Raw genomic sequence first — 26,391 nt, 5'->3', positions numbered from 1 at the left:
AGATAATCTTGTCCCAAGCCATGAAGGTGAGTGGCAACCAGCACTTTGAATTGCACCTGGAAGCAAATCAGCAACCAATGCAGTTCCCGCAGGAGAGGTGATACATGTGCAACCGAGGTCTAAACAAAACCATGTGGGCTGCTGCCTTTTGCACCAAAACTGGAGCTTCCGGATGCTCTTCAGGGGCAGCCCTATGTAGAGCTCATTGCAATAGTCAAGATGGGAGGTGACTAGAGCATGAGTGAGCCTGAGGAGGGATTGTTGGTCCAGGAAAGGGTGTAACTGGCACACAACCAGATATGAGAGGAGGAGACATGCCAATCTCTCCATCCTCCCCCCCTCCAGGTTTCCCCATCTCTGCTTTCCTTTCCCCACCACTCACCCTCAGCTACAGCCAGAACACTTCCTGGGGTGGAAGGGGGGGGGAATCATTATTTATTTATTTATTTATTTATTTTATTATGGGACTTATATGCCGCCCTATCTCCCAGAGGACTCAGAGCGGCTAACAACAATAAAAAACCAGCAGTACAAAAGTTAAGAGAAAATTAAATAACAGCCCCAAATATTAATTACACAGTTAAAATTAAAACTTTTAAAAACCCATCATCAATCCAGGTCAGCCTGATGGAAAAAGAACGTCTTGAGGTCGCGGCGAAAGGACCGGAGGTCCGGGGCCATCCGAAGCTCAAGGGGGAGTTGATTCCAAAGGGCTGGCGCTCCCACAGAGAAGGCCCTCCCCCTGGGAGTCGCCAGCCGACACTGTCTGGCCGACGGCACCCTGAGGAGGCCCTCTCTGTGTGAGTGCACTGGGCGATGGGAAGTCGTCCCCGGCAGCAGACGGTCCTGCAGATATCCCGGGCCTAAGCCATGTAGGGCTTTAAAGGTAAGTACCAGCACCTTAAATCTCGCCCGGAAGACAACTGGTAGCCAATGCAGCTCACGCAGGAGGGGTGTAATATGGGAGTATCGGGATGCTCCCATCACTACCCGCGCGGCCGCACTCTGCACCAGCTGGAGCCTCCGGGTGGTCTTCAAGGGCAGCCCCATGTAGAGAGCATTGCAGTAATCTATCCGAGAGGTAACGAGTGCATGAGTGACCGTACGTAGGGCATCTCGGTCCAGATAGGGGCGCAACTGGCGCACCAGGCGAACCTGGGCAAATGCCCTCCTGGCCACGACTCCAATATGATCTTCAAAAGAGAGCATATTCAGGATAGGGTCCTCTATCTTTTGAAGGCACGCCTTTTAAATTATTTTTAATTAATCTTCTGATTAATTAAACCTGTCACATAAGCTGACATGGACCTCACCATTTTTACAAGTCAAGAGGGACCTGGATCCAGTAAATAGCTGGCCAAGCTTACAGCACAGTAGCACAGTGAGCCCTGCCCACTTCCTCAATACCTCCTCCTCTTCTTCTTATCCTGATCCTCCTCCTTCCTGCATTGTGCTGTCTTTACAGTACAGGCCAAATCCTCAACCTCCCTCAGGTTCAGGAAGAAACTTTTACCTCAGATAAATTGACTATTGTTACTTCAGGGCATTTCTGGGCCCATAACCTGTCAGGGAGGCTAACAGGCGCATCATGAGGTAAATCGCAGAGCATACAGGGCACACAGAAGAAAAAGGGGGAGGGAAAGGAAATTCCTCCCCTCTCCCCTTCCTTCCTTCAGTTACTGTACCTCAAAGGAGCTTGTTATTAGTTCAGAGGCCAAGGATATGAAGGGACCGTGTGCAGAAAACTGCCTGCCCTAGTATCTTGTTTACCGCATATCTAAATTAGCCCTGCGAAGGACTGGCGGGAACCAGCTAGATAAGAGAGACTCTGCCCTGGCTGGGATGTTCTCTAAGATTGACAAGGGAGTACACCAATAAACAATGCTTTTGCTGCGCGCTCTTTTCTCCTTGTTAAAACTGTATAATACAATAAACTCTGCGTAGGCAGACAGGCATTTTGGGACACCCTGCGGTGGCTGGTCTCTGAATCCCACAGACCCGCCCCCCCCCCACGCTCCCTTCCTCCCTCCAAAATCCCGTAAGACGCGCAAAAGAGCGGCGCTTCTCTCTCTCTCTCTCTCTCTCTCTCTCTCATGAGGCGGGATTCAACGGAGCTGGGGAGGCGGGGCCGGGGCGGAGAGAGGCGTGTCCTCGGCTGAACACAGACATCTGGTGGAGGCGCGCGGAGTTGAGGGGGGCGATGCCGCCGCCCCAGGCGCCCTTCTTGCTCTTTGGGGTCGTACTGGCGTCCTTCTGGCGGGGCCGCTTTTGCGGTGAGTTTCTGGAAGCCTTCCTTTGCGAGCTGGGGAAGGTGGAGAGGGAAGCAGAAAGGGAGGAGCCCCCCCCCCGGGCTGGGTCTTTCTTTCCCCCCTCCTTGCCCCCCAACTCCCGTCCCGAGCTCTTCCCCCCCCTCCCCCCCAAAAAAGAAACCTTTTCCTCCTTTAGCAACTTTAGCGCTTGATTTGGAATCGGGTTTTCCGGTGTTATTTCTGGGAGGGCAGAAAGTGAAAGTCAAAAGAGAAGCTTTCCAGTTCGGGGCCCGCCGTCCGCCCCGCCCCGCCCCTCTACGGGCAACGGACCGGGGGGTTCCTGTCATCCAGCCCCCATCCTGATCAGCAAACCTCGCCCTCTCGGTGGAGGTTATTCGATCTCCGGCTCCACCTTGATTGGGAATCCGTTGCCTCTTTGTATTTCTGGGAGAAGGGAAAGTGAAAGTGAAAGTAAAAAAAAAACCCCAGAACTCTCAAATTTCGGCGCTTCCTCGCTTCGGAAGGTGGCTTGACTGGGGAGCAGTCGGGGCTCCAACTGACTGACCTGTTAACCTCCTCGCTCCTCGGGTTTACAGGCATGAGCCTTCCCAAGCAGGGCCAAAAGAGAGTGACCCACTTGTTGGGGGTGGTGAGAAGTACTTGTATGTTGGAGGGGATGGAGCCTCAGTGCCGACCCGCCCTAATTCTCCCTTCTCCCTCCGTCCCCAGGCTGTTCGTCCAACTCCCTGTGTTATTCCTACCTGCAACTCTCCCAGCCCAGCCAGGGGCTGCCCCAGTTCTCCATTAGGGGCTACCTGGATGACCAGCCCATTGCTTGCTATGGTAGCCTTACCAAGAAGATGAACCCTCTGGTGTCCTGGATGGAGGAGAAGGAGGAGGAGACATTTCAGGTCCTTGAGTGGGTGATTGGAATCGACCTGGAGAAGTTATCCAAACTGGACGACCAGACTGGAGGTGAGCAGAAGCAGTTTCACTTTTGGCCTCCAGTCCCTGCCTGGGGCGCAATGGTGAGCTTTTCTTTCCTGCAAAGGGAAGACACCCCACTCACCACCCCCTGCTCCCCAATTATGTCCCTCACCTAGACATTCTACACAGCCTGAGGTTGGAAGGGTCCTTGGAGGTCATCTAGTCCAACCCCCTGCTCGGGCAGGAAACCCTATACCATTTCAGACAAATGGCTGTCCAGTCTCTTCTTAAAAACTTCCAGGGTTGGAGCATTCACAGCTTCTGGAGGCAGGAGGAATCCTAGACCCTTTTCATTCACACCCACCCCCACTGGGTCTCTTTCAGGGCTTCACACCTGGCAGGCGATGTTGGGTTGTGAGATCAAGGAAGACGAGAGCAAAGGAGGGTTTTTGCACTACGGCTACGACGGGATGGACTTCATCAGCTTCGACAAGGAGACCCTCAGATGGGTGGCAGCTCAGCCCCAGGCGCAGAAGGTCAAGGAGGAGTGGGAGATTCATCCAGGACGGTCCCAAAGGAAAAAAGCCTTCCTGGAGGAGACCTGCATTGAGTGGCTGCAGAGATACCAGTTATGCAAGAAGGAGGCTCCGCAGAGGATCGGTGAGTGGCAAAAGGGGGGTCTCCATTGAACATATTTCTGTACACTCCCCTCTCCCCATGTTATTTCTGTCCTACAATACAATAGCCAAGCCACCCTTTGCAGAAAAGGTCAGGCGGCATCCCACATCACATTGCAGAAGGAAAAATAATCTTCAATTCCCCCCCCCCAAAAAAAAATAAGGACTTCAGAGATAAAGTAACTGAGCAAGAAATTAATGCTGAAAGTCTTGTTCTATTTCCCTGAGAAAAATCTTGCAAAGAAGAAAGAAAAAGTCCCGTGTTTGGGTCAGAAGGGGGGAAAAAATAGCCTATTCCTGACTTCTGTCCGGAACAACTTTGAACAAATTCGATTGGGGGAAAGACTGTAAAATTAAATCAGACCCCAAGCATTGCAATTATGTTGGTCAATTTGAGAGATTTACCCCAAATTGCAGAGGAATAGAATAGAGCTGGAAGGGACCTTGGAGGTCTTCTAGTCCAACACACACACACACCCACACACAAACACGCGCGCACCTCCGCCCGAACACCCGTTTGGAGACCTGCTGGTGTTCGGGTGGAGGTGCGGTTTGGAGACCTGCTGGTGCTGGTTTAGAAAGCTGCCGCGGCCCGCAGCAGCTTTCTAAACCGGCACCAGCAGGTCTCCAAACGGGTGTTCGGACGGCAGTTTGGAGGTCCCGGGGGTGGCTCCGGCGGCGCCCAGGCTGAAGGCGGCGCCGCAACCCAGCGCCCGTCACCAGGGAGACCCGTCGCCGCTGGCGTGCAGGTGCGTCCACATAAAAAAAAAGTGGAACCGCGCATGTGTATCCACGCACGCACATGCGCAAAAAACAAAACATTTTGCGCATGCGCAAAACATTTTGTTTTATGCGCATGCGCGTGCGTGGATGCACGTGCGTGGCTCCCACTTTTTTTTATGTGTGATGGAACCGGTTCCCAGTGGCTCTTTTGCTTTTTCAGGTTGCCGACCCCTGGTCTAGACTCTTCTTAAAAAACTCCAGTGATGGAGATTCTATGTACCCCTTTCAAAAATGAATATGAAGAGCTTCAATGTCCTGTCTTTGAGGCTCCCGCAGGTTCAGAGGAGAAGGAGCAGTGGGAGAGGATGACCAAAGAGGAGCCCTTCCGTTTTATTAACTCACACTGGTGGAAATTCTAGAAATCCCCATTATTCTGGTGTCGCCGTTTCTGCAGAGCCCCCGGTGGGGAAGGTGACCCGCAAGGAGGTGGATGACAGCCTGGAGGTCCTCATCTGCCAGGCCTTTGGCTTCTACCCCAAGGAGATCCAGGCCACCTGGACCAGGGACGGAGAGATCTGCGAGTACGAGACCCTCCCTAGGAACGTGGCCCCCAACTCGGACGGGACCTATTATGTCTGGCTCAGCATTGAGGTGGACCCCAAGGAGAGGGAACGTTTTCAGTGTCGCCTGGAGCACCAGGGCTTGCAGGAGCCCCTGGTCTTGGGCTGGAAGGAGGAAACAGGTGAGAGCATTGAAACATGTAGAAGTAGATTTTTTTTTCCCCACCAGTGTTTGAAATGGTAGGAGGGGGAGTTAGTTTTCTCTGCACCGTCTCATGATTGCAGCTCAAGAGCAGAGAAGACAGCCCTACATTTAGCGATAGGAGAGAAGTGATTTCTGTCTTGGAGTCTTAGTAGACAATCACTTCAATATGAGCCAGCAGTGTGCTGCAGCTGCCAAAAAAGCCAACACAGTGCTAGGCTGCATTAACAGAGGGATAGAATCAAGATCGCGTGAAGTACTAATACCACTTTACAATGCTTTGGTAAGGCCACACCTGGAATACTGCATCCAGTTTTGGTCACCACAATGTAAAAAAGATGTTGAGACTCTAGAAAGGGTACAGAGAAGAGCAACAAAGATGATTAGAGGGCTGGAGGCTAAAACATATAGGGAACGGTTGCTGGAATTGGGTATGTGTAGTTTAACAAAGAGAAGGGTGAGGGGTGACATGATAGCAGTGTTCCAATATCTCCCACAAAGAAGAGGGAGTCAAGCTATTGTCCAAAGCACCTGAAAGCAGGACAAGAAGCAACGGATGGAAACTAGTCAAGGAGAGAAGCCACCTAGAACTAAGGAGAAACTTCCTGACATTTAGAACAATTAACCAGTGGAACAACCTGCCTCCAGAGGTGGTGAATGCTCCAACACTGGAGGTTTTTAAGAAGAGACTGGACAGCCATTTGCCTGAAATGGTATAAGGTTTCCTGCCTGAGCAGGGGGTTGGACTAGATGACCTCCAAGGTCCCTTCCAACTTTATTATTATTATTATTATTATTATTATTATTATTATTATTATTATTATTATTATTATTATTATTATTATTATTATTATTATTATTATTATTATAGATGGAAGTGGTAGCTTAACAGCCAAAGTATGAAGAAATGACACACTAGAGGAGATGATGGGGATAATGAAGCGTGAGGGGTGGTAGCTTTTCCTTCTGCCCTTCAAGGCCATTTGATTCTCCCTCTGCAGCTTTGGAGGGGAGGAGGGCTTCCTTCAGGTTGTGGGGGGTTGCACTTCCTGGTGGCCGGTTCAGGCTGGGAATGGCTTCCATTGCTCAGCATCTCCACTTCGGGGAACTCAGCATCTGTCTAATCGGAACCATGTTTTCTCCTTCTTCAGCTAGAAAAATGCAGATTGTTGTGGGCGCAATCTTGGCAGCTGGGATTCTTCTCTGCCTGATCTGTAAGTGAAACAACACGTCCCCTGACCCCCACCAATGCGTTTTTCTGTGTTGACTGAGCTGGTGTGAATGGGAGAGAGTCTCTCTCTTGAGAATTGCAGCCAGGATCCCTCCAAGACCCTTCCCCACAAATTGTGTTTTGAACAGGAATCAGAAAGGGAGAAGGCAGCTCTCCCCCCCCCCCATTTCCTGTAAATCTCAGAAAGTTCTACCTTCCGCTTCTCTGGGAGGAAGTTTCTTTAGCCTTAATAGGTGTACTTCAGAGAAGCGAATATCAGGAACTCAGGAATGAAAGAGAAGTCCCATGAGTGATCTGGGAAGTGCTAGACAACTCATCATCCTGCCTTTGAAGAAGGGACCTTCTGGTGAAAGGTGGGGGGGGGGGAAATGGAGGGAGGGGCCTTGTGTCCTCTGCCCCTCCTTGAAGTCACACCTGGGGACAGACAACAACAGGAAGGAAGAAGCTCCAGCGGTAGAAGGAGCCGCTGCTTCCTCTGCTCCTACTCGGAGCAAGAGACACGAGAGGGATGGTGGATGTGGGAAGTGTCTTCTCAGTTGAGCTTCACCAAGTGCAGGGCAACACAGAACAAAACAGAATAGTAGAATTGGAAGCAGGAGAGCCTGTACCATGAATGCCAGAACCTTGGAGGTCCTTCTAGCCCAACCTCAAGCAGGAGACCCTATACCATTCAGAATGCCAGAATGAAAGAGTTAGTAGGGACCTTGGAGATCCTTCTAGTCCAGCCTCAAGCAGGAGACCCTATACCATTCAGAATGCCAGAATAAAAGAGTTAGTAGGGACCTTGGAGGTCCTTCTAGTCCAACCTCAAGCAGGAGACCCTATACCATTCAGAATGCCAGAATGAAAGAGTTAGTAGGGACCTTGGAGGTCTTCTAGTCCAACCTCAAGCAGGAGACCCTATACCATTCAGAATGCCAGAATGAAAGAGTTAGTAGGGACCTTGGAGATCCTTCTAGTCCAACCTCAAGCAGGAGACTCCATACAATTCAGAATGCCAAAATAAAAGAGTTAGGGACCTTGGAGGTCTTCTAGTCCAACCTCCCGCTCAAGAAGGAAACCCTATACTATTTCAGACAAATCATTGTCCAATCTCTTTTTTAAAAAAACCTCAATTTCTGGAGGCAAATCGTTCCGGTGGTTAATTGTTCTCACTATCAGGAAGTTCTAGGTTGCTTCTCTCCTTGCTGCGCTTCCATCCATTGCTCCTTGTCCATTCACATCCATGAGGAACTGCTTTGCCATTTCCTTCTTCGAGGATGGGCCTTTTGACCTGCTTGCGATTTTTCTTCCTTGCCTGCCAGTCTTGGGTGCAAGTGCCAAGCCAGTCAGACATACTTAGCTTTTCAGAATCAACCACGATTGCTTCTTCTTAAATCTGGCTAGGTTGGAATCGGGCTTTGGAGTAGAAATAAAACCAAACGGGATAGACTCTCACAACTTCAACCCATGACTGGCAATCAAGCGAGACACGAAGAAGGAAATGGTGAAGTCCTTCCACATTGTTGCTTAATTCTTCATGGTTTAGTACAAGTTAAGTACTATTTATTATTATTGGGAACAGCCCTGCTTGACCACATTTGAATGGCTGCGTTGGTAGTGGGCAAACAGCACTGCCATATTTCATAGAAGCTCTAATACCATTTCAACTTGATTATTCCTCAATAAACCTCAGGAATGTTCCATTTCATTTTCCCCTGATCAGCAGCGCTTTGACAGCCAAAAATTTTGCCCTTCGTCAATAATAAATAGATGGAGGTAAATACATTTCTTTCTTAAGATGCTGGGTTATAGTTCAGGCAATTGTACTGGAGTCGTGGTGGCGCAGTGTTAGAATGCAGTATTGCAGGCTGACTCTGCCCACTGCCAGCAGTTCAATCCTGATTGGCTCAAGGTTGACTCAGCCTTCCATCCTTCCGAGGTCGGTAAAATGAGGACCCAGATTGTTGGGGGCAAGATGTTGACTCTGCTTAGAGAGGGGTGTGATTTAAACACCAAGTGGTATATAAATCTACTGTTATTGTTATTGTACCATCTGGATCCTCTTGGGCTGGGGTCTTCACCCTAACTCCATCCCAGGCGGGAGCAGCTGTCCCAGAAATAAACTAGCTCTATTCTCTTGTCTTTTTGTTATTTATCAGGCTGCTGGTGGAAAAGACGACTTGTTCTGGTCAATTTTCTCCAGATGTTTCCTTCTCCCCTAAGTACAGAAGATGAGATTCAAATTAAGTGGTCCTCCAAAAGATGAGTCTGACTATTGCTGAAGTCTATTTAAGAGACAAAATTCCAAGCTTGGAAAATACGTGGGGCCAAAATTATCAGGCTTGCTGGGATGGGGAATCCACCCTCTAAGTCTTTCCAAAGTAGCTATGGAGAAATTATGGGCTGCCTGGGGTTCCTTTGGGATTCAGCCTCTCCTGCCTGGGACCTTCTGATCAGCTGCTCTGCAGGGAATAGCCAGCCCAGCTCAGCTTCTCTGGCACACACATGCCAAATAGATATGTAAAATATAAGTGGGAATCCGGTGATGGTCCTGCAGTGTGCCTCTTAACCCTGCTCACTTGCTGTGCTTGGGCTCTTCTACCAAAGAAAAATCAGATTCTTACCCGCCTCACTGGGTTGACTGTGATCATTTTCATAAATGTTATTTTATATCCCCAAAGGAAAGAAAATATTACACAGAACACAAGGGGAGAAGAATAATTAAAGGATGGTTCAGTTGCTATCTATCGATCAGACACCTGATGTAAGAGGCAGAATAGAATAGAATAGAATAGAATAGAATAGAATAGAATAGAATAGAATAGAATAGAATAGAATAGAATAGAATAGAATAGAATAGAATAGAATAGAATAGAGGTTAGGATAGGATAGGATAGGATAGGAAAAAGGAATGGATAGGATAGGATAGAATTAGGATAGAATAGAAGAATAGATTAGAATTAGAGTAGAGTAGAGTAGAATAGAATAGAATAAATAGAATAAATAGAATAGAATAGAATAGAATAGAATAGAATAGAATAGAATAGAATAGAATAGAATAGAATAGAATAGAATAGAATAGAATAGAATAGTGGATAGGATAGGATAGGATAGGATAGGATAGGATAGGATAGGATAGGATAGGATAGGATAGGATAGGAAAAAGGAATGGATAGGATAGGATAGGATAGAATTAGGATAGAATAGAAGAATAGATTAGAATTAGAGTAGAATAGAATAGAATAGAATAAATAGAAAGAATAGAATAGAATAGAATAGAATAATGGTAAGGATAGGATAGGATAGGATAGGAAAAAGGAATTGATAGGATAGGATAGAATTAGGATAGAATAGAAGAATAGATTAGGATTAGAATTAGAATTAGAGTAGAGTAGAATAGAATAGAATAGAATAATAGAATAGAAAATATGGAATGGAATGGAATGGAGAATAGAATGGAATGGAATGGAATGGAATGGAATGGAATGGAATAGAATAGAATAGAATAGAATAGAATAGAATAGAATAGAATAGAATAGAATAGAATAGAATAGAATAGAATAGAATAGAAATTTGGAAGGGATCTTGGAGGTCTTCTAGTCCAGTCCCCTGTTGAAGCAGGAGAACCTATATCATCTTAGACAAGTGACTGTCCAGACTCTTCTTAAAAATCTCCAGTGATGTTAAATGTTAAAAAGAGAAAGAAGAACTAGGGATGGCATGAGAGCAGTCTGCCAATATCTCAGCGGTTGCCGCAAAGAAGAGGGAGTCAAGCTATTTTCCAAAGCGCCTGAAGGCAGGACAAGAAGCAACGGATGGAAAGTAATCCAGGAGAGAAGCAACCTAGAACTAAGGAAAAATTTCTTAACAGTGAGAACAATTAAGCAGTGGAATGGATTGCCTTCAGAAGTTGTAGGTGCTCCATCACTGGAGGTTTTCAAGGAGAGACTGGACAGCCACTTCTCCAGAATGATACAGGGTCTCCTGCTTGAGCAGGGGGCTGGACTAGAAGACCTCTCGAGGTCCCTTCCAACTCTGTTATTCTGAAAGTCCCAATGAAGGAGTGGTCAGGAGGAAAGCCAGCCAAAAGGGTTTTGAAGGGAAGAGAAAGGGGGAGAGAGAGAGAGAAAAATGCCCATTCACCGCAGTGGTTGCCAGTGATTCTAAAAAGGAGGGGGGAGGGCGCAAAAAAAAAAGTTAATTACAACTTTCTTTCAGCAATGATTATGTGGGGCTTTATGGGGGGGGGGAAGATGTTGAAATTAACCTGTTGGTCCCCAGTAACCTCAACCCAGAGACTGGAACTTCTGTCTTTTACCTTTGAGTAATTATAATGATTTTCAGCATCCTTTTAGACTTTAAATGTGGAAGGTGGAGGGTCTTTTCACAGCAGCTGGAACTAAAATGAATATGCCCCCAAATATACTTATTTTGTTGGATTTTTTTTCTCCCCTAAACAGATGGCTGTCATAGACTACAAAACCCATCGAAAGGTAAAGATCCTGTTTTCAGAGGAAACTGAAGAACAGGCCAAGCAGCAACATAGACGGCTCTTAACAGATTTAGGCGAGGCCACTTACAAGCAATTGTGTTGGTTTCCAGACACTGGAACCTCATTTTGATAGCCAAAATCTGGAGAACATTTAAACTAAAAACAGCTGGTGGGTTCATTTTGATGGATCCACTATTAGTGTCTGTATTGCAATTCAGCCTGTTGCCTGGCGAGGTATGACAAGTACATGTCAGAATGGAGTGGAGTGGAATGGAATGGAATAGAGTAGAGTAGAGCAGAGTAATGTAGAGTAGAGTAGAGTAGAATAGGAATGGTGTGGAGTGGAGTGGAGTAGAGCAGAGCAGAGCAGAATAGAATAGGAATGGTATGGTATGGCATGGCATGGCATGGCATGGTATGGTATGGTATGGTATGGTATGGGAAAAGGAATACATGTAATCCCCAGTCCTCTGCCATTTACAAAGAGAGAGAGAGGCACTTGCGCTTCCCTTCTCTCTCTCTCTCTCTCTCTCTCTCTCTCTCTCTCTCTCTCTCTCTCTCTGTGTGTGTGTGTGTGTGTGTGTGTGTGTGTGTGTGTATCTTGTATTTTATTCCAGAGTAAGCAATCCAATAGCCACACAATGCAAGATCCTTTACACTGAGGACCTACATACTGCATGAACCCGAAAGAGGTCTAAGAAAATATCTATAAATCCCTCACATCCTGGATATAAACTATTTCAACTCCTCCCCTCGGAGCACTGCTATAAAAGACATTGCATGACAAAACAAGCAGACATAAGGGCTGTTTCTGCCCTTGTGCCATCGCTCTGTTGAACGTCTAATTCCCACAGCACTCTTATGCCTAAGGGTAAGCGCCCTTATGCTCCCTTAGTAAGACTGTACTACTAATATCCTTCTCATCTTGCCTACTACCTCTTATTGGTATCAGTATAGTATTATTAAGGGACGCAGTGCTCAGTGGGTTAGGACGCTGAGCTTGTCGATCAGAAGGTCGGCAGTTTGGCGGGTCGAATCCCGAGTGCCGCGTAACAGAGTGAGCGCCTGTTACTCGTCCCAGCTTCTGCCAACCTAGCAGTTCAAAAGCACGTAAAAATGCAAGTAGAAAAATAGGGATCACTACGGTGGGAAGGTAACAGCGTTCCGTGCGCCTTTGGCATCTAGTCATGCCAGCCACATGATCACGGAGACGTCCTTGCACAAGCGCTGGCTCTTCGGCTTTGAAATGGAGATGAGCACCGGCCCCTACAGTCGGAAACGACTAGCACGCATGTGCGGGGGAAGCTTTACCTTTACCTTTTACAGTATTATGATTATATGACTTTATAAATACAAAGTTTGTGTGTACAATGAGAAATTCTGCATCAGAGACAAATTATACGTGTATCCGGTCACATTAGGCGAACAAAGTGTTCTATTTTTTTATTATTTAAATGGGTTATGAGGAGAAATTCGCTGGATTTTATTTATCCCTCAGTGTGACACCATTTTTTTTTTAAAAAAGAAAAATAATAGGGCAGTGTTTGGTAGAGCCTCAGTGAACTGATGTGGTCTGATTTTTTTCTCCAAACTTCTTTTGGCTGTACAGGCAGTCCGAACACTGAATAAACTCCTGTGCCAATGCATAGGGGTGTTTTTTTTTTCTTCCCAACTTTATATGTTTTGGTTTGGGGAAGTTATTGGAAAAAATAAATGGCTTTTTTTGTAATTATATAATGTTTTTATTTAAATAGGAAAATGAAGTTGGGGTCAGTACCATTTCTATTTTTGTTAAAGTACAGGATGTCCTCGTCATTTGTGGTAGATCAGAAACCATTGTAGACTTATTGTTAAATACAATAATAGATTGTTAACAGAGGGCTTTGACGTTTAACTTTGCTGTTTGTTTACATGTTAATACTATATGTGTGGATACACAGATGAGAGTAACTATCACTGTTGCAATAATATATTTAGCACAAATCAGCTAAGTGGGACATATATGTGTTTTGATTTTTGTCTTTTCTAATGCACTTTTTTAAAAAATATTTTCTCTAGTTTTGCTTTTGTAATTTTTTTTTGTAGCTTTCTGAATAAAATATTTATTGGGGAAAAAAATGCCTGTCCGTTAAGGTGGTGGACAAGATGCTGGTACCCAAATGGCTTAGGGATGCTTTTAGTGTGGGAATGTTATTGATCAAGGTCAATGTCTCCCATACCTTGTAGGTGTTAGCTGAACATTAGCTGTTGCTATGACTACCAAAGTCTATGGAGGTTCACCTGAAGTTGTACAGTATGTTCGATATTGTGACGTGTGTTTTCATGAATGGTTCACGGCAATGCGTGGTTTTCAAAACTGTAAAAAAAAAGGGATGGAGCAGGGGTGACCCATTTTGGAACTTCTTTGGAAATAAAAGTCTTACTCCTTCCAACCTATCAGGTATGGCTGTCGGGCTTGCACACCAGGAAAAAGACTTCCCAATTTTCCCCAGGTAACTCCAGAGCTTCTATGGTACAAAAATATGGCAAAAGACTTTTAAAAACAATTGTTTGTGGAGAGATTGGACAAACAAATGTGCAGAGGACCAGTTTCCTGAGGAAGAAAAATTTCAGTTAAGGAAGATTTTGGGGGGATTATGTCAGAGGGGTTGGGGAAAGCCATCACTTCTGGGGGGGGCCTCCCCTCCTGTACTCATAAGCAGGAGAAACTAAAGGTTGAATCATCCAGGCCAAAGTGTCAAAAGGTTGAATCCTGGCAACTGGACCGATATTTGTTCACTTGAGACATTTCGCTGCCATCTGAGCAGCTTCCTCAGTCAAAGCAACTCGGTTAGGCCTACAGTCTTTGGAAGGTACCACACCAGCTTCAGGGGTTTCTCCCCCAAAATGACAGGCTGACAGATACTGGTCCAGTTGCCAGGATTCAATCTTTGGACCCCTTTGCTGGATGATTGAGAGTCTTCATCGAGGTAAGCGGGACAGAAAAGCCAGCCGGAGCCCATTGGAGGGGTAGTCCTGGCTGTCTAAGTGAGGGTGAAAAGAGAAGGGAGGGCAAGGCAGGGCAAGAGGGGGAGGAGAGGAGGGGAGGGGAAGAGAAGAGAAGCATGGCTATTCTAGCAGAAAATCAAAAAGAAGAAAATTGGGTGTTTGGGCATCAGCTTTGGAAGAGAGGGTTGAGGGTTATCTGGTAGAGCTGCCAAAAGTGTGGCCCACACACAGCCTAAGTGATCACCCCTTATGGGCCCTGGAGTGAAAGGGTGAGCCTTTTCAGTTTTAGGAGGGGGGGAAGATTACAGGGTTGTTTTTTTTTTAGAAGGATAAGATGGCTTGTCCAGGGAGCAGCGGTACAGAAACGGTTTGCAATGGGGGTGGGGGTTGGACTATTTTTCCTTTTTAGAATGTTTCATCCCACCTTTATTATTTTTATAGATAAGTTATCTAGGCTGATAAGGTGGCAAACATACCGAATACTCCTGTCTTCTTCTATTTTCCTCACAACAACAACCCTGTGAGGTGGGTCCGGTTGAGAGAGAGAGCGAAGGGCCCAAGATCACCCAGCTGGCTTTCATGGCTGAGGCAGGACTAGAACTCACAGTCTCCTGGTTTCTAGCCTGGTATCTTCGCCACTAGATCAAACTGGCTCTGCTTTCAGTATTACTTTTTAGACTAGCCCTGGAATTTCTTGGTGGTCTCCCACCCAGAACTAATCGGATCTAATTGCATCAGCCTAGATTGACCAGGCACTGCGATGGGTTACTCTTGAACTATGTTGTGTCCTGCCTGTGTCTGGAGTGTAATCTTCAACCACACCCAAGGAGTGAGGGTGCTGCGCTCCGGACAGGGCTGGGCCGCACAATCCCACAGGGAGGGTAAAGGAAGGCAGAGCTGCAGAACATCACGGTTTCTCCATTTTCAGGGCCCTGGTCTCTACTACATTGATGACAGAGGAGCCCGGCCAAGGCCCCATTTTTTCCACAGGAAGCGGAAACACGTATGCCTATGGAGTCCTGGACAGTGGCCACTGGCCCCACCTTAGTGTGGAGGAGGCCTACGAGCTGGGCCGAAGGGCCATCTGCTATGCCACCCATCGTGACTCCTACTCAGGCGGGGTGGTAAACAGTACAGGACCACTGGGTTCTTTGGGCACCCGGTGACCCTGAGCATGGGGTGGGGAGCAGAGGCAGAATAGAATAGAATAGAATGGAATGGAATGGAATGGAATGGAATGGAATGGAATAAGAATTAGAATTAGAATAGAATAGAATAGGAATAGAATAGAATAGAATAGAATAGAATAGAATAGAATAGAATAGAATAGAATAGAATAGAATAGAATAGAATAGAATAGAATAGAATAGAATAGAATAGAATAGAATAGAATAGAATAGAAATGGAATGGAATGGAATGGAATGGAATAGAATAGAAAATAGAACAGAACAGAACAGAAAGGAATAGAATAGAATAGAATAGAACAGAAAGGAATAGAATAGAATAGAATAGAATAGAATAGAATAGAATAGAATAGAATAGAATAGAATAGAATAGAATAGAATAGAATAGAATAGAATAGAATAAAGGAATGGAATGGAATAGAATAGAATAGAATAGAATAGAATAGAATAGAATAGAATAGAATAGAATAGAATAGAATAGAATAGAATAGAATAGAATAGAATAGAATAGAATAGAATAGTTGGAAGGGACTTTGGAGGTCTTCTAGACCTAAGCCTAGCCCAAGAACCTTTTTTTTTCAGCTCAAATCTCACAACTGTGTGATGAGCAACAATCCAGCACGATACAATTTGCCCTTTTTTGTTGCACAGACCGGTGCAAAGTATTTCATGCACACACACACAGATCCAAATAACAATAACTATAATAATAATGTTGGAAGGGACCTTGGAGGTCTTCTAGTCCAACCTCCTGCTCAGGCAGGAAACCCTATACCATTTCAGGCAAATGGCTGCCCAGTCTCTTCTTAAAAACTTCCAGTGTTGGAGCATTCACCACTTCTGGAGGCAGGTCATTCCACCGGTTACTTGTTCTAACTGACAGGAAGTTTCTCCTTAGTTCTAGGTTGCTTCTCTCCTTGACTAGTTTCCATCCCTCGCTTCTTGTCCTGCCCTCTGGTGCTTAGGAGAATGGGTTGACCCCCCCCCCCCGCCCCGCTAATTACAAAGGAAACATCCTTAAAAAGAGGGTCGGCGAAGCGCCCGCGAGGGAAGACAGGCGTTTCCTTCTGGGAAAGGAATTTAGATGGGGAGACACCCAGCCCGGGACCCGCGTTCCCCCCTCCCTCCCCATCTTTCTGCTTCCTCCCCCTCCAGGTGGCAAGTCCCCCGTAAGAACTCACCGCAGCCGCCGCCGTCCCCCCCCACCCCCGATCGAGGAGGCGCCCAGCACGGCTCCCAGGAGCAAGAGGGGCGCCCGGGGTAGCCGCATCGCCCTCCAGCCACGCGCGCCGTTGGCATCTGTCCGCAAAAACACCTGGCGCATTCCCCACCTAAACATCAGCCAAGGAAAGCCCCGCCCCTTCTGGCCCCCTCCCGCTCCAGAGACGAAGAATCCATGGCTTGAAGTTGGCTAGTTTTCTCCCTGTCTTGCGGGTCCAGATTTAGCTGGCAGTCGGATCAGGTTGCAGCTGTTTTGCTGGGCTCCTCCAAGAGTGTCGTCTCTTCCCACCTACCCACCCACCCGTGGCAACTGCGGACCTTTCGGAAGGACGTGAACGCCGATTCTTGGTGCAGTTTGATTCCCTCGGAGGACTCTGGACGGTTAAGATTTTTTTATTTTATTTTATTTTTAATCCCATTTATATCCCGCCCTTCTCCGAGGCTTACAATCTAAAGCACAAGTCAATGTGCTTAGCAAATAGCCTTCATTCTATGTATAAAAGGTAAAGGTAAAGGTTCCCCCGCACATGCGTGCTAGTCGTTTCCGACTCTAGGGGCCGGTGCTCATCTCCGTTTCAAAGCTGAAGAGCCAGCGCTTGTCCGAGGACGTCTCCGTGGTCATGTGGCCGGCATGACTAGACACCAAAGGTGCACGGAACGCTGTTACCTTCCCACCGTAGTGGTCCCTATTTTTCTACTTGCATTTTTACGTGCTTTCGAACTGCTAGGTGGGCAGAAGCTGGGACGAGTAACAGGCGCTCACTCTGTTACGCGGCACTCGGGATTCGACCCGCCAAACTGCCGACCTTCTGATCGACAAGCTCAGCGTCCTAACCCACTGAGCCTGCTTATTAGGGCTGCTATTATTATTATTATTATTATTATTATTATTATTATTATTATTATTATTATTATTATTATTATTATTATTATTATTATGGCTATTATTATGGCTATTATTATGGCTATTATTATGGCTATTATTATTATTATTATGCCTGCTTATTAGGGCTTTCACACACACACCCCCAAGCGGCATTATTACAAAGTCAGCTTAATTGCCCCCAACAATCTGGGTCCTCATTTTACCTACCTCGGAAGGATGGAAGGCTGAGTCAACCTTGAGCCTGGTGGGACTCGAACCTGCACTAACTGCAGGCAGCTGGTGTTACTTAAGGAGGCATTAGGCCACTGCTAATGATTGTCTTTAATGGGGGGGGGATTCTGTGAGTGGATCGTGGGCCTTTCCGTGAGAGGATGCGAGGTGCTGTAACTCCGTGTTGGTTTATCGGATAATCGCTTTTGGCAAGAGCCCACAGTGGATCTATCTCCTTTCTTTTCCTTTCTTTGCCCTTCCCCCATTCTACCTTTCTTTACTTTTCCTTCCTTTTGCCCATTCTTCCTTCCTTTTCCTTCCCTTCCCCTCCTTCTTTTCCCTTCCCTTCTCCTCCCATTCTTCCTTTCTTTTCCTTTCCTTTCCCCATTCTTCCCTTCCCCATTTTCTTTTCCCTTTCCTTCCCCTTCCATTCTTCCTCTTTTCCTTCCCCTTCCCTTCTTCTCCCTTCCCTTCTTCTCCCATTCTTCCTCTTTTCCTTTCCTTGCCCCATTCTTCCCTTCCCCTTCCCCATTCTTTTTTTCCCCTTTCCTTCCCCTTCCCCCGTTTCTCTTTTCCTTCCCCTTCTCCTTCCTCGTTCTTCCTTTCCTTTCCTTCCATTCCTCCTTTCCTTTCCCCTTCCCCATTTTTTCCTTTTCCCTTTCCTTTCCCTTCTTCCTTTCCCTTTCTCTTCCCCATTCTTCCTTTCTTTCCCTTCCTCATTCTTCCTCTTTTTTCCTGTCCTTCCCCTTCCTCATTCTTCCTTTCCTTCCCATTTCCTCATTCTTCCACTTCTTTCCCTTCTCTTCTCCTTCCCCTCTTCCTTTCCTTCTCCTTCCATTCTTCCTTTCCCTTTCTCTTCCCCCATTCTTCCTTTCTTTCCCTTCCTCATTCTTCCTTTTTTCCTGTCCTTCCCCTTCCCCTTCCTCATTCTTCCTTTCCTTCCCATTTCCTCACTCTTCCACTTCTTTCCCTTCTCTTCTCCTTCCCCCACTCTTCCTTTCCTTCTCCTTCCCCCATTGCTTCTTTATTCCTTTCCTTCCCTCTTTCCTTTGTTACCTTTTCTTCTTTGGCCTTCCTTCTGAGCTTAGCTGTTCCTTTCCGATTAGTGCCCCAAAGCCACAATCTCTCACCGGAGCCGGGAGAGGTTCCCCTGAAGGTCTTTAGGGAAGGAGGCCTGCAAGCTCAGTCCGGCCTGTATTCGCTTGGTTGGCTCTCCAACTGCGTCCCTCTCCTGCTCTTTCTCCACCAGTCCTCTTCCCCCACCCTGTGTATTTAAGAACAGACTGGACAGCCAAGTGTCTGAAATGGTATAGGGTTTCCTGCAGCTGCCAAAAAAGCCAACACAGTGCTAGGTTGCATTAACAGAGGGATAGAATCAAGATCACGTGAAGTACTAATACCACTTTACAATGCTTTGGTAAGGCCACACCTGGAATACTGCATCCAGTTTTGGTCACCACGATGTAAAAAAGATGTCGAGACTCTAGAAAGGGTACAGAGAAGAGCAACAAAGATGATTGGGGGACTGGAGGCTAAAACATATTGGGAACGGTTGCTGGAATTGGGTATGTGTAGTTTAATGAAGAGAAGGGTGAGCGGTGACATGATAGCAGTGTTCCAATATCTGAGGGGCTGCCCCAAAGAAGAGGGAGTCAAGCTATTCTCCAAAGCACCTGAAAGCAGGACGAGAAGCAACGGATGGAAACTAGTCCAGGAGAGAAGCAACCTAGAACTAAGGAGAAACTTCCTGACAGTGAGAACAATTAACCAGTAGAACAACCTGCCTCCAGAGGTGGTGAATGCTCCAACACTGGAGGTTTTTAAGAAGAGACTGTACAGCCATTTGTTTGAAATGGTATAGGGTTTCCTGCCTGAGCAGGGGGTTGGACTAGATGACCTCCAAGGTCCCTTCCAACTTATTATTATTATAAAGAGAACTTGGGCAAGTCCAGATCATGAAAGAGGGAACAGGTCTAAAAATAGACTGCCTCAACATTCTTTAGCTGTTGTTGAATTGCGCCTTCCATACTGAACTGCTAGAATTTTTTTTTGCCACATACAAGTGGCTTTGATTTGTTATTCTAAAACACAACTTGTCAAGCTAGTGTTATCAGTGCAATGGGAAGCATTGCTCTTTCTTCCCAATTTTAAAACCATGATCATCTTCTTCCAATCCAATTTACCTTGTTGTTGTTAGCTGCGAAGTCGTGTCCGACCCATCGCGACCCTATGGACAACGTTCCTCCAGGCCTTCCTGTCCTCTACCATCTTCTGGACTCCATTGAAGCTCACGCCTCCTGCTTCAGTGACTCCATCCAGCCACCTCATTCTCTGTCATCCCCTTCTTCTCTTGCCCTCAATCTTTCCCAGCATTAGGCTCTTCTCCAGTGAGTCCTTCCTTCTCATTAGGTGGCCAAAGTATTTGAGTTTTAGCTTCAGAATCTGGCCTTCTAATTTCCCTTAATACTACGTACATTCAGTATGTAACTGGACTTAGTATCTCTTCTCATTCTGATTCAGCCAACTGGGAGAGATGTTTTGCTGGAACGTTAAAACTCCCCCTAATTACTCTCAGTTTCAAGAAAGTGATTACTAAAGCCGTTTGCAAGTAGTATTTTAGTCCTACAGTACTAATTTCAGCATAGCCAGTGCAGTGATAAACAAAGGTTGGGCACATTGTTTGCTATAATCAGTATCACTGGGGGGGGGGGGAAGGAAAAATAAACATCCACACTGAATCAATAATAATAATACATTACTTTAGTCGAATGGATAACATTTATCATTTTGACAACATACATTCTGTGCACTCAGTAGAATACATCCTACATTTTTTAAAGACGACGACGATGGCTTTGCTTTTGTTTTTCAGGGAACAACATGTGTTGCTTTCCTTAGTGTAAGGTAACCCAAAACAACATCTGAAGGAAGCATTCGGATATAGGCAAATTCCTCTGTTGTACTAAATCTCAGTTTGGTTTGAGGATCAGTGTAGTCTGCCTGTAAGAGAAGCACAAATGGAAATGGATCAGAAATTGCACATTTAAAAAAAAAACCCAGTGAAAATCAATGCTATAGGGCAGTGACGGCAAACCTTTTAGAGACCAAGTGCCCAAACTGTAACCCAAAACCCACTTATGTATTGTCAGGTGCCGGGTGGGCGTGGCCTATTGGGTGGGCGTGGCCCATTGGGTGGGTGTGGCTGCAGTGGTAAGGGCAGACTGGGTGGGACTAAAAAGTTCAATCAATCAATTCCAGCTTTGCGAGATCTTTTTTTTTCCTCGTGAGAAGTTGAAATTGATTGAATCTTTTTTCTTTTTTTTTTTTTGCACTCAGCGGAGGCCTAAAGCAAAAAGGTTTTATAAAACCCAGCTGAAGGCCTAGGACTGGGGGATGGTGCATGTGCCCACAGAGAGGGCTCTGCATGCCACCTGTGGCACCTGTGCCATATAGGGCAGACACGAGGTGGCCATTTAGTTTTCCTTCTTTTGTTCTACCCATCCATGTCTTCCTAATAATAAAAGTTCAAATTTTAAAATCTGTCCTGAAATGGATTTTCCATTCAACTAAGTTCCATGTGCTAATAATGGTTATCAGTACCTGAAAAAAGAGAACAGCAATAGGATAATAGTACAAATATGAGACTTGCCATAGAATCATTAATATCTGAAGGAATCATGGAGGTCATTTAGTCCAGGGGTCGCCGACCTATCTGGGGTGGTGGCCCGGTGGGAAAGGGAGGGACAGGCACCTTTATGCACGCACGTGCACACACGCAAATGGGGCCATGTGCGCATGCATGCAAAGGGGTCCGTGAGCATGCACGCTCCACAAATGGGGCTGCTAACACAGGCACGTGGCTCAACTAGCACCGGTGAGTGGCTCGCAGCTCAGCTAATGCTAATGCAAGGGCAAGAGGGTGAGCATACGCATGTGCGCATATGTGTACACGGCCAGCCACGGCGCATATATGTACACGGCCAGCCACTCACACGGCCCAGTGGCCAAGAGGCCACGGCCCAATAGTGGGCTGCGGCCCATAGGTTGGGGACCTCTGCGCTAGATCAGTTAAAAATGAAAGCCTGCCATAGAAAAATCCTGCCAAATGTTTGGTCCGTAAACATTATACAGTGCGCAATGAATCGCAGCTGCCGGAAAGTTTTTTTGCACACAGGCTTCATTTTCAATTGATCTAGTGGACAAGTCAGCTGCAACACAGCTTTCTCCTTCCACTCCTCACTGCTTACTGAACTACTACGCCCGGCGCTGTAGGACGGGCATTGCTATGCCCCTGCCTATTTCTCACACATGCTCAAGCAGAGGATTATTTCCAAACTGCCCTCGTATGCAGCCTGTGATGCCACGGGAATTTCTGATGCCGTATCCTTCACCTTTAACGAGCTAACAGCACATCATCCATAATAGTAAAAAATTATACAATCTCCAATTTTTAAAGCACGGGTCAGCTCTGCTGGGTCTCACAAATGTTCTGTGTAAATTGATAATACACCCTTTCAGTCTCTCAACTATGCTATGCAGTAGTGGCCAAAATTGTGGAAACCTTTTGGGAAAAGTGTACAGCAGAAATGCCACCTTTGTTTTTCTTCTAATTTCTTTATAACTGTAGCCTTGTTCACTTAATAATACTATTTTACATCGCTTCCTGGATGACCAGTGAACTCTTTGCACCATTACTTTAATTTTATTACGTTTTACAAGCTCACTAAATGAAAGAACACAAAAAAATCCAACCAATTTTATAGCGATCACATAACACACTGACAAATGTCCTCCTCTCAGCTTCAATACATGACATCAATAACTTACTCCTACTGTGATCTGATTGGCTCATTGCCAAAACAAGATGACACCTGATTGGCTCTCTAAACACTCGTGCTCATTGGCTACAACCAGATGAAAGAAAGCTACCTGATACCAACCTAAGCAAGTTGTGCTTCCTTTTTCTGGTTATCTGGCTATATAACATTTCATAGAATACAGTACAGATAATTGAACAAACTTTGTTGCGTTACACTCTTGATTAAATTATCTTCCCATCGATATATAATTTTATGGTACCACTGCAAAAGAAAAGTGGTGTTATTAGCCATCAAACCTCAAAAATACACTTTCCCCAAAAGGTTTCCACAATTTTGGCCACTACTGTAGCTGCAATATGAAAGGAACAGACTGATGTGACGGACAAGGCAGCTGTCTTTCAGAGGAGATGCCTACTTTTTTTAAATCTATCATTAAGGAATTTCCAACGTATTGAGAATTTTCCCAAATAAAAGTGTAAGAAAAAACTGTTGAACAATGCTAAACTGCTAAACAACAGTGGAGGTATTTAGACCAGTGCAGAGGGAAGTTAAATTCTAAAAACACTTACCGGAAGTCCTGAAATATCAGAATATTTTTTGACTGGTTTAAATGAAGGAAGAGCATCGATATTGAAGTCTGGGGAGAAAGAAATTAAAAAGAAATGAACAAACTTGGCTGCCCTCCAATTCTCGGTCCATATGCACTGGAATTTTTAATCTAGTGCCATCACTTTTTTCCAATCAGCACAAATGTACAGACAGTATCCTGGCCAAGCAAGGACACCTACGGTAATTAGATTCTAATGTTAAGTACCTCCTTTTGAAATTTGAAAGCATTCATTTAAATTAAAATTGTAAAGTATCAGTTAAGTACCAACTCAAATTGCAATATGTTCAAATCATGGAATCTTATTCTCTTTAACAAGTCATTTCCATCCAGAGCCTGCCTCTTCTGAAGATTACTCAGAACTACAAAACGTTCAGCTAAAATATCTACCTTATAAAATATACAATACCAAATGCAAGGCATCAATAGGACTTTTTTTTTAAAAAAAAACTAATACTACATAGGCAAAAATGGTTCTTCCAAGAAATTAAAACCGTCCAAAAGAGGAGAACAAAAACAAAACCGAATTTTGGCAAAAGGAACGTAAAGCACTTAGAAAAAGATTTTTTAAAAAAAGTGGTGTATTTCACGGACTGACGGAGGCCACAGCTTCAAAATCCAGTCTTCCATTCAAAAATATCCCTGTAGCCAGATGAATATTGGCATTTTCTTCTCTCTCTCTCTCTAAAATTGCTTTACGATAATTGCTGCTTTAATAGGTAATTATTATAATCTAAACCAGGGGTGTCAAACTCAATTTCATTGAGGGCTGCATCAGCATTGCTACCTGATACCAACCTAAGCAAGTCGGTATGGCCAGGGGGTATGGGTATGGCCAGGGTGGGCGTGGCCTACTGGGTGGGTGTGGCTAGAGTGCGTATGGCCTACTGGGTGGGCGTGGCCAGCTCTACATCGTTCGCATCAAGGGTGCCTATGGGGGCCTGGGCAGGAGTGGGACAGATCTGAGGGTCTCTGGCAGAAGGAGGGTCTCTGGGCCAGGGCCAAGGCAGTGGGGGCCGGTCCCTCACTGTTTCCAGGATGGCTTCGCGGGCCACATGAAACCACTTCACGGGCTGGATCCGGCCCCCGGGCCTTGTGTTTGATATGTCTGATCTAAACAGATGATTAGGTTGTTTTCATTATCAGAGAGGGCCAATTTATTTCACTGAGAAATTTCTATCACAACCTTTTCGCAGAAAAGCAACAACTTCAGCAGTTTTGAGAAAGATGTGACGATCGTGTTTTTTTTTAAATGAGAAGAAATAAAAGCAATTAAGGACATTATCAGAACTCTTATCTGGCAAAACGGATGGCGATAATTTAATCACAGGAATTTATCATGGTAATATCCTTCAGGAAAAAATGGGAATCTTATTTTTGGATAGGTCAGATTGTGTTGTGATTACAATTATAAAAGCAGAGTTCCTTTGGTCCTTAAAAAACCCCAAAACCAATCTATAGCTTTTTCTCCTATTAGCAAAGGTGCTTCAGTGTGACCTTAAGATTCTGCTTTAGCGTCATCGTTCCCTTAATTATGAAAATTAAAAACAAAACCTTTTCAGAAAAAGGTTATGTGCCATTTCCGCTGAGATACCAATCATGATTATAACAACTAGCTTAGACCTCCTTAAGACATAGGTACAATCTAGATCTTTAGAGCCGATATATCTCACTTACGTTGAACTGCATTCTTTTCAACTACGATGTACAGCTGCTTTTGAGTCAGCTAGCGCAGAGGTCCCCAACCTCACGGCCAGGAGGGAAGGAGAGCAGCTTTCAAATTGGTGTGCGTGCATGCGTGCACGCCAGCAGAACCACACGCATTGCGAGGCAGTAGCGGCTCCGTTCACGCATGTGGCACATACAGGGGTCGTGCACATGCGCAATCAGCCGTGCACCCCCCCATGGCGGCTAGTGGCTGTTTGCACATCTGCAAATGGGCCGCGCAACCCACCCAGTGCTAGCGGTGCCATTCATGCATGCGCAAACGGGCCAAACACCCCTGCCTGGTGCTAGCGGCTCCATTTGAGCCCACGTGCAAGTGCAAACGGGGCCACAGGCACAAGCGCGAGTGGGAGGGGGGGAATGCAAGCCGTGTGCGCGCCCCAGACAGCCATTTTTGTTGGGGACCCCTCAGCTAGCGTATCATAGGTCTTTCTGTAAAAGGAGTCCCTGCGGATTTTACTCTGCTAGTCACTGCCAACAATGCAGAGTGGTGCTCATCTCCGCTTCAAGGCCCTTGAGCCAATGCTGTCCAAAGGCATTTCCACGGTTCTGTTACCTTCCCGCCAAACTGGTACCTATTTATCTAGTCACACTTGCATACTTTCGAATTGCTAAGTGGGAATGAGCTGGAGCGAGGAACGGGAGGTCACCCCGTCTTGTGCTTCCTAGGTCTCGAATCTGGGCGGCTGGCTTTCCAGCCGACAAGTCCAGCGTCTTAACCACTAAGCCACCACACCACCCTATTTTTTTTTAGCGTAACAACAGAAAATAAGATGAAGGCAACAACTATAGTTGTAATGGTAGTTGTGCAAATCATTTTGAAATGTGACAGCTTTATATATTCTCTTCTAAGCTGAGCTCAAAAAAAACATTTATTGTGACGAATAAGATATAATTTCCTTGGTTGGGGGAGGGTAGAGGAAAGAGTAATCTTAAATCCAATATTTTTTAAGTACATACTACTTAAATCAAAGGGACGGGTGGCTCAGTGGGTTAGGACGCTGAGCTTGTCGATCAGAAGGTCAGCAGTTTGGCAGGTCGAATCCCGAGTGCCACGTAGCAGAGTGAGCGCCTGTTACTCGTCCCAGCTTCTGCCAACCTAGCAGTTCGAAAGCACGTAAAAATGCAAGTAGAAAAATAGGGACCACTACGGTGGGAAGGTAACAGCGTTCCGTGCGCCTTTGGCGTCTAGTCATGCCAGCCACATGACCACGGAGACGTCCTCGGACAAGCGCTGGCTCTTTGGCTTTGAAACGGAGATGAGCACCGGCCCCTAGAGTCGGAAACGACTAGCACGCATGTGCGGGGGAACCTCTACCTTTACCTTACTTAAATCAAATCAATGACCTAGAAGTAATGTGGACATTTAAATGAAAAACAAGAGATTACTTTTCTCTTGAACTGTTTGGTTAGAATAAAAGTCTGTGTTATAAGCAAATGTGTCTACCCAAGCACACAATAGCACTAAAAGATATTCATTTCTTCATATAAAAGACTGGACAGCCATTTGTCTGGAATGGGTTTCCTGTCTGAGCAGGGGGCTGGACTAGATGACCTCCAAGGGCTCTTCCAACTATATTATTGTTGTTGTTGTATTGTAACCACAAAGTTCTTTGCATTTTTCTTCAGTTGCACTTGCTACATTTTTTTTTACGTTTAAAGCATTTCTAAGTCATTAGGTATGCTTCTTTTAAAAACAGTTATTA

The 26,391-nt window shown here is 45.7% G+C and overlaps 2 protein-coding genes and 1 long non-coding RNA gene across 7 annotated transcripts in view; 2 read left to right on the top strand and 1 right to left on the bottom strand.

Annotated features, from left to right (window-relative positions):
- Positions 1–2,084: 2,084 nt before the first annotated feature.
- LOC308661237 (major histocompatibility complex class I-related gene protein-like) lies at positions 2,085–9,570 on the top strand. 2 transcript variants are annotated; one of them, XR_014024920.1, is made up of 7 exons: positions 2,085–2,273; positions 2,979–3,224; positions 3,561–3,836; positions 5,031–5,318; positions 6,490–6,552; positions 7,956–8,055; positions 8,711–8,808. XR_014024920.1 is itself a non-coding variant. In XM_081316148.1 (6 exons), the coding sequence occupies exons 1-6, from the start codon at positions 2,201–2,203 to the stop codon at positions 8,815–8,817; spliced, it is 1,053 nt and encodes a 350-aa protein (XP_081172274.1). In that variant the 5' UTR covers positions 2,085–2,200; the 3' UTR covers positions 8,818–9,570. The 2 variants fall into 2 exon arrangements, 1 of the variants encoding a protein (XP_081172274.1); XM_081316148.1 differs by lacking the exon at positions 7,956–8,055 and having other exon boundaries at positions 8,711–9,570.
- Positions 9,571–14,101: 4,531 nt separating this feature from the next.
- LOC308661256 overlaps positions 14,102–26,391 on the top strand; it is a 17,490-nt gene continuing 5,200 nt past the window's right edge. Inside the window, exon 1 of one of the 2 annotated variants that reach the window (XR_014024925.1) lies at positions 14,102–16,818. This is a non-coding gene — a long non-coding RNA (uncharacterized lncRNA). Of the gene's footprint in view, positions 16,819–23,901; positions 24,303–26,391 lie in introns of those variants that run through there. The other variant, XR_014024926.1, reaches the window with a different exon arrangement.
- INO80C (INO80 complex subunit C) overlaps positions 20,279–26,391 on the bottom strand; it is a 21,864-nt gene continuing 15,751 nt past the window's right edge. For all 3 annotated transcript variants that reach the window (XM_081316165.1, XM_081316167.1, XM_081316166.1), the window contains 2 exons: positions 22,923–22,990; positions 20,279–20,533 (listed from right to left, as the gene is read on the bottom strand). In XM_081316165.1, the coding sequence (XP_081172291.1) occupies positions 20,402–20,533; positions 22,923–22,990 (200 nt within the window). In that variant the 3' untranslated portion in view covers positions 20,279–20,401. The remainder of the gene's footprint in view (positions 20,534–22,922; positions 22,991–26,391) is intronic.

Source organism: Vipera berus, assembly GCF_964194415.1.
Source record: "Vipera berus genome assembly, chromosome: 2".
Taxonomy (NCBI): Eukaryota; Metazoa; Chordata; class Lepidosauria; order Squamata; family Viperidae; genus Vipera; species Vipera berus.
This window is presented reverse-complemented; position numbering and strand designations above follow the sequence as displayed.

Coding starts and splice junctions, on each gene's coding strand:
- LOC308661237 (XM_081316148.1), top strand. CDS start 2,201: ATGCCGCCGCCCCAGGCGCCCTTCTTGCTCTTTGGGGTCGTACTGGCG. Junction 5,319..6,489: donor GGGCTGGAAGGAGGAAACAG/GTGAGAGCATTG, acceptor CTCCTTCTTCAG/CTAGAAAAATGCAGATTGTT. Junction 6,553..8,710: donor GATTCTTCTCTGCCTGATCT/GTAAGTGAAACA, acceptor GTTATTTATCAG/GCTGCTGGTGGAAAAGACGA.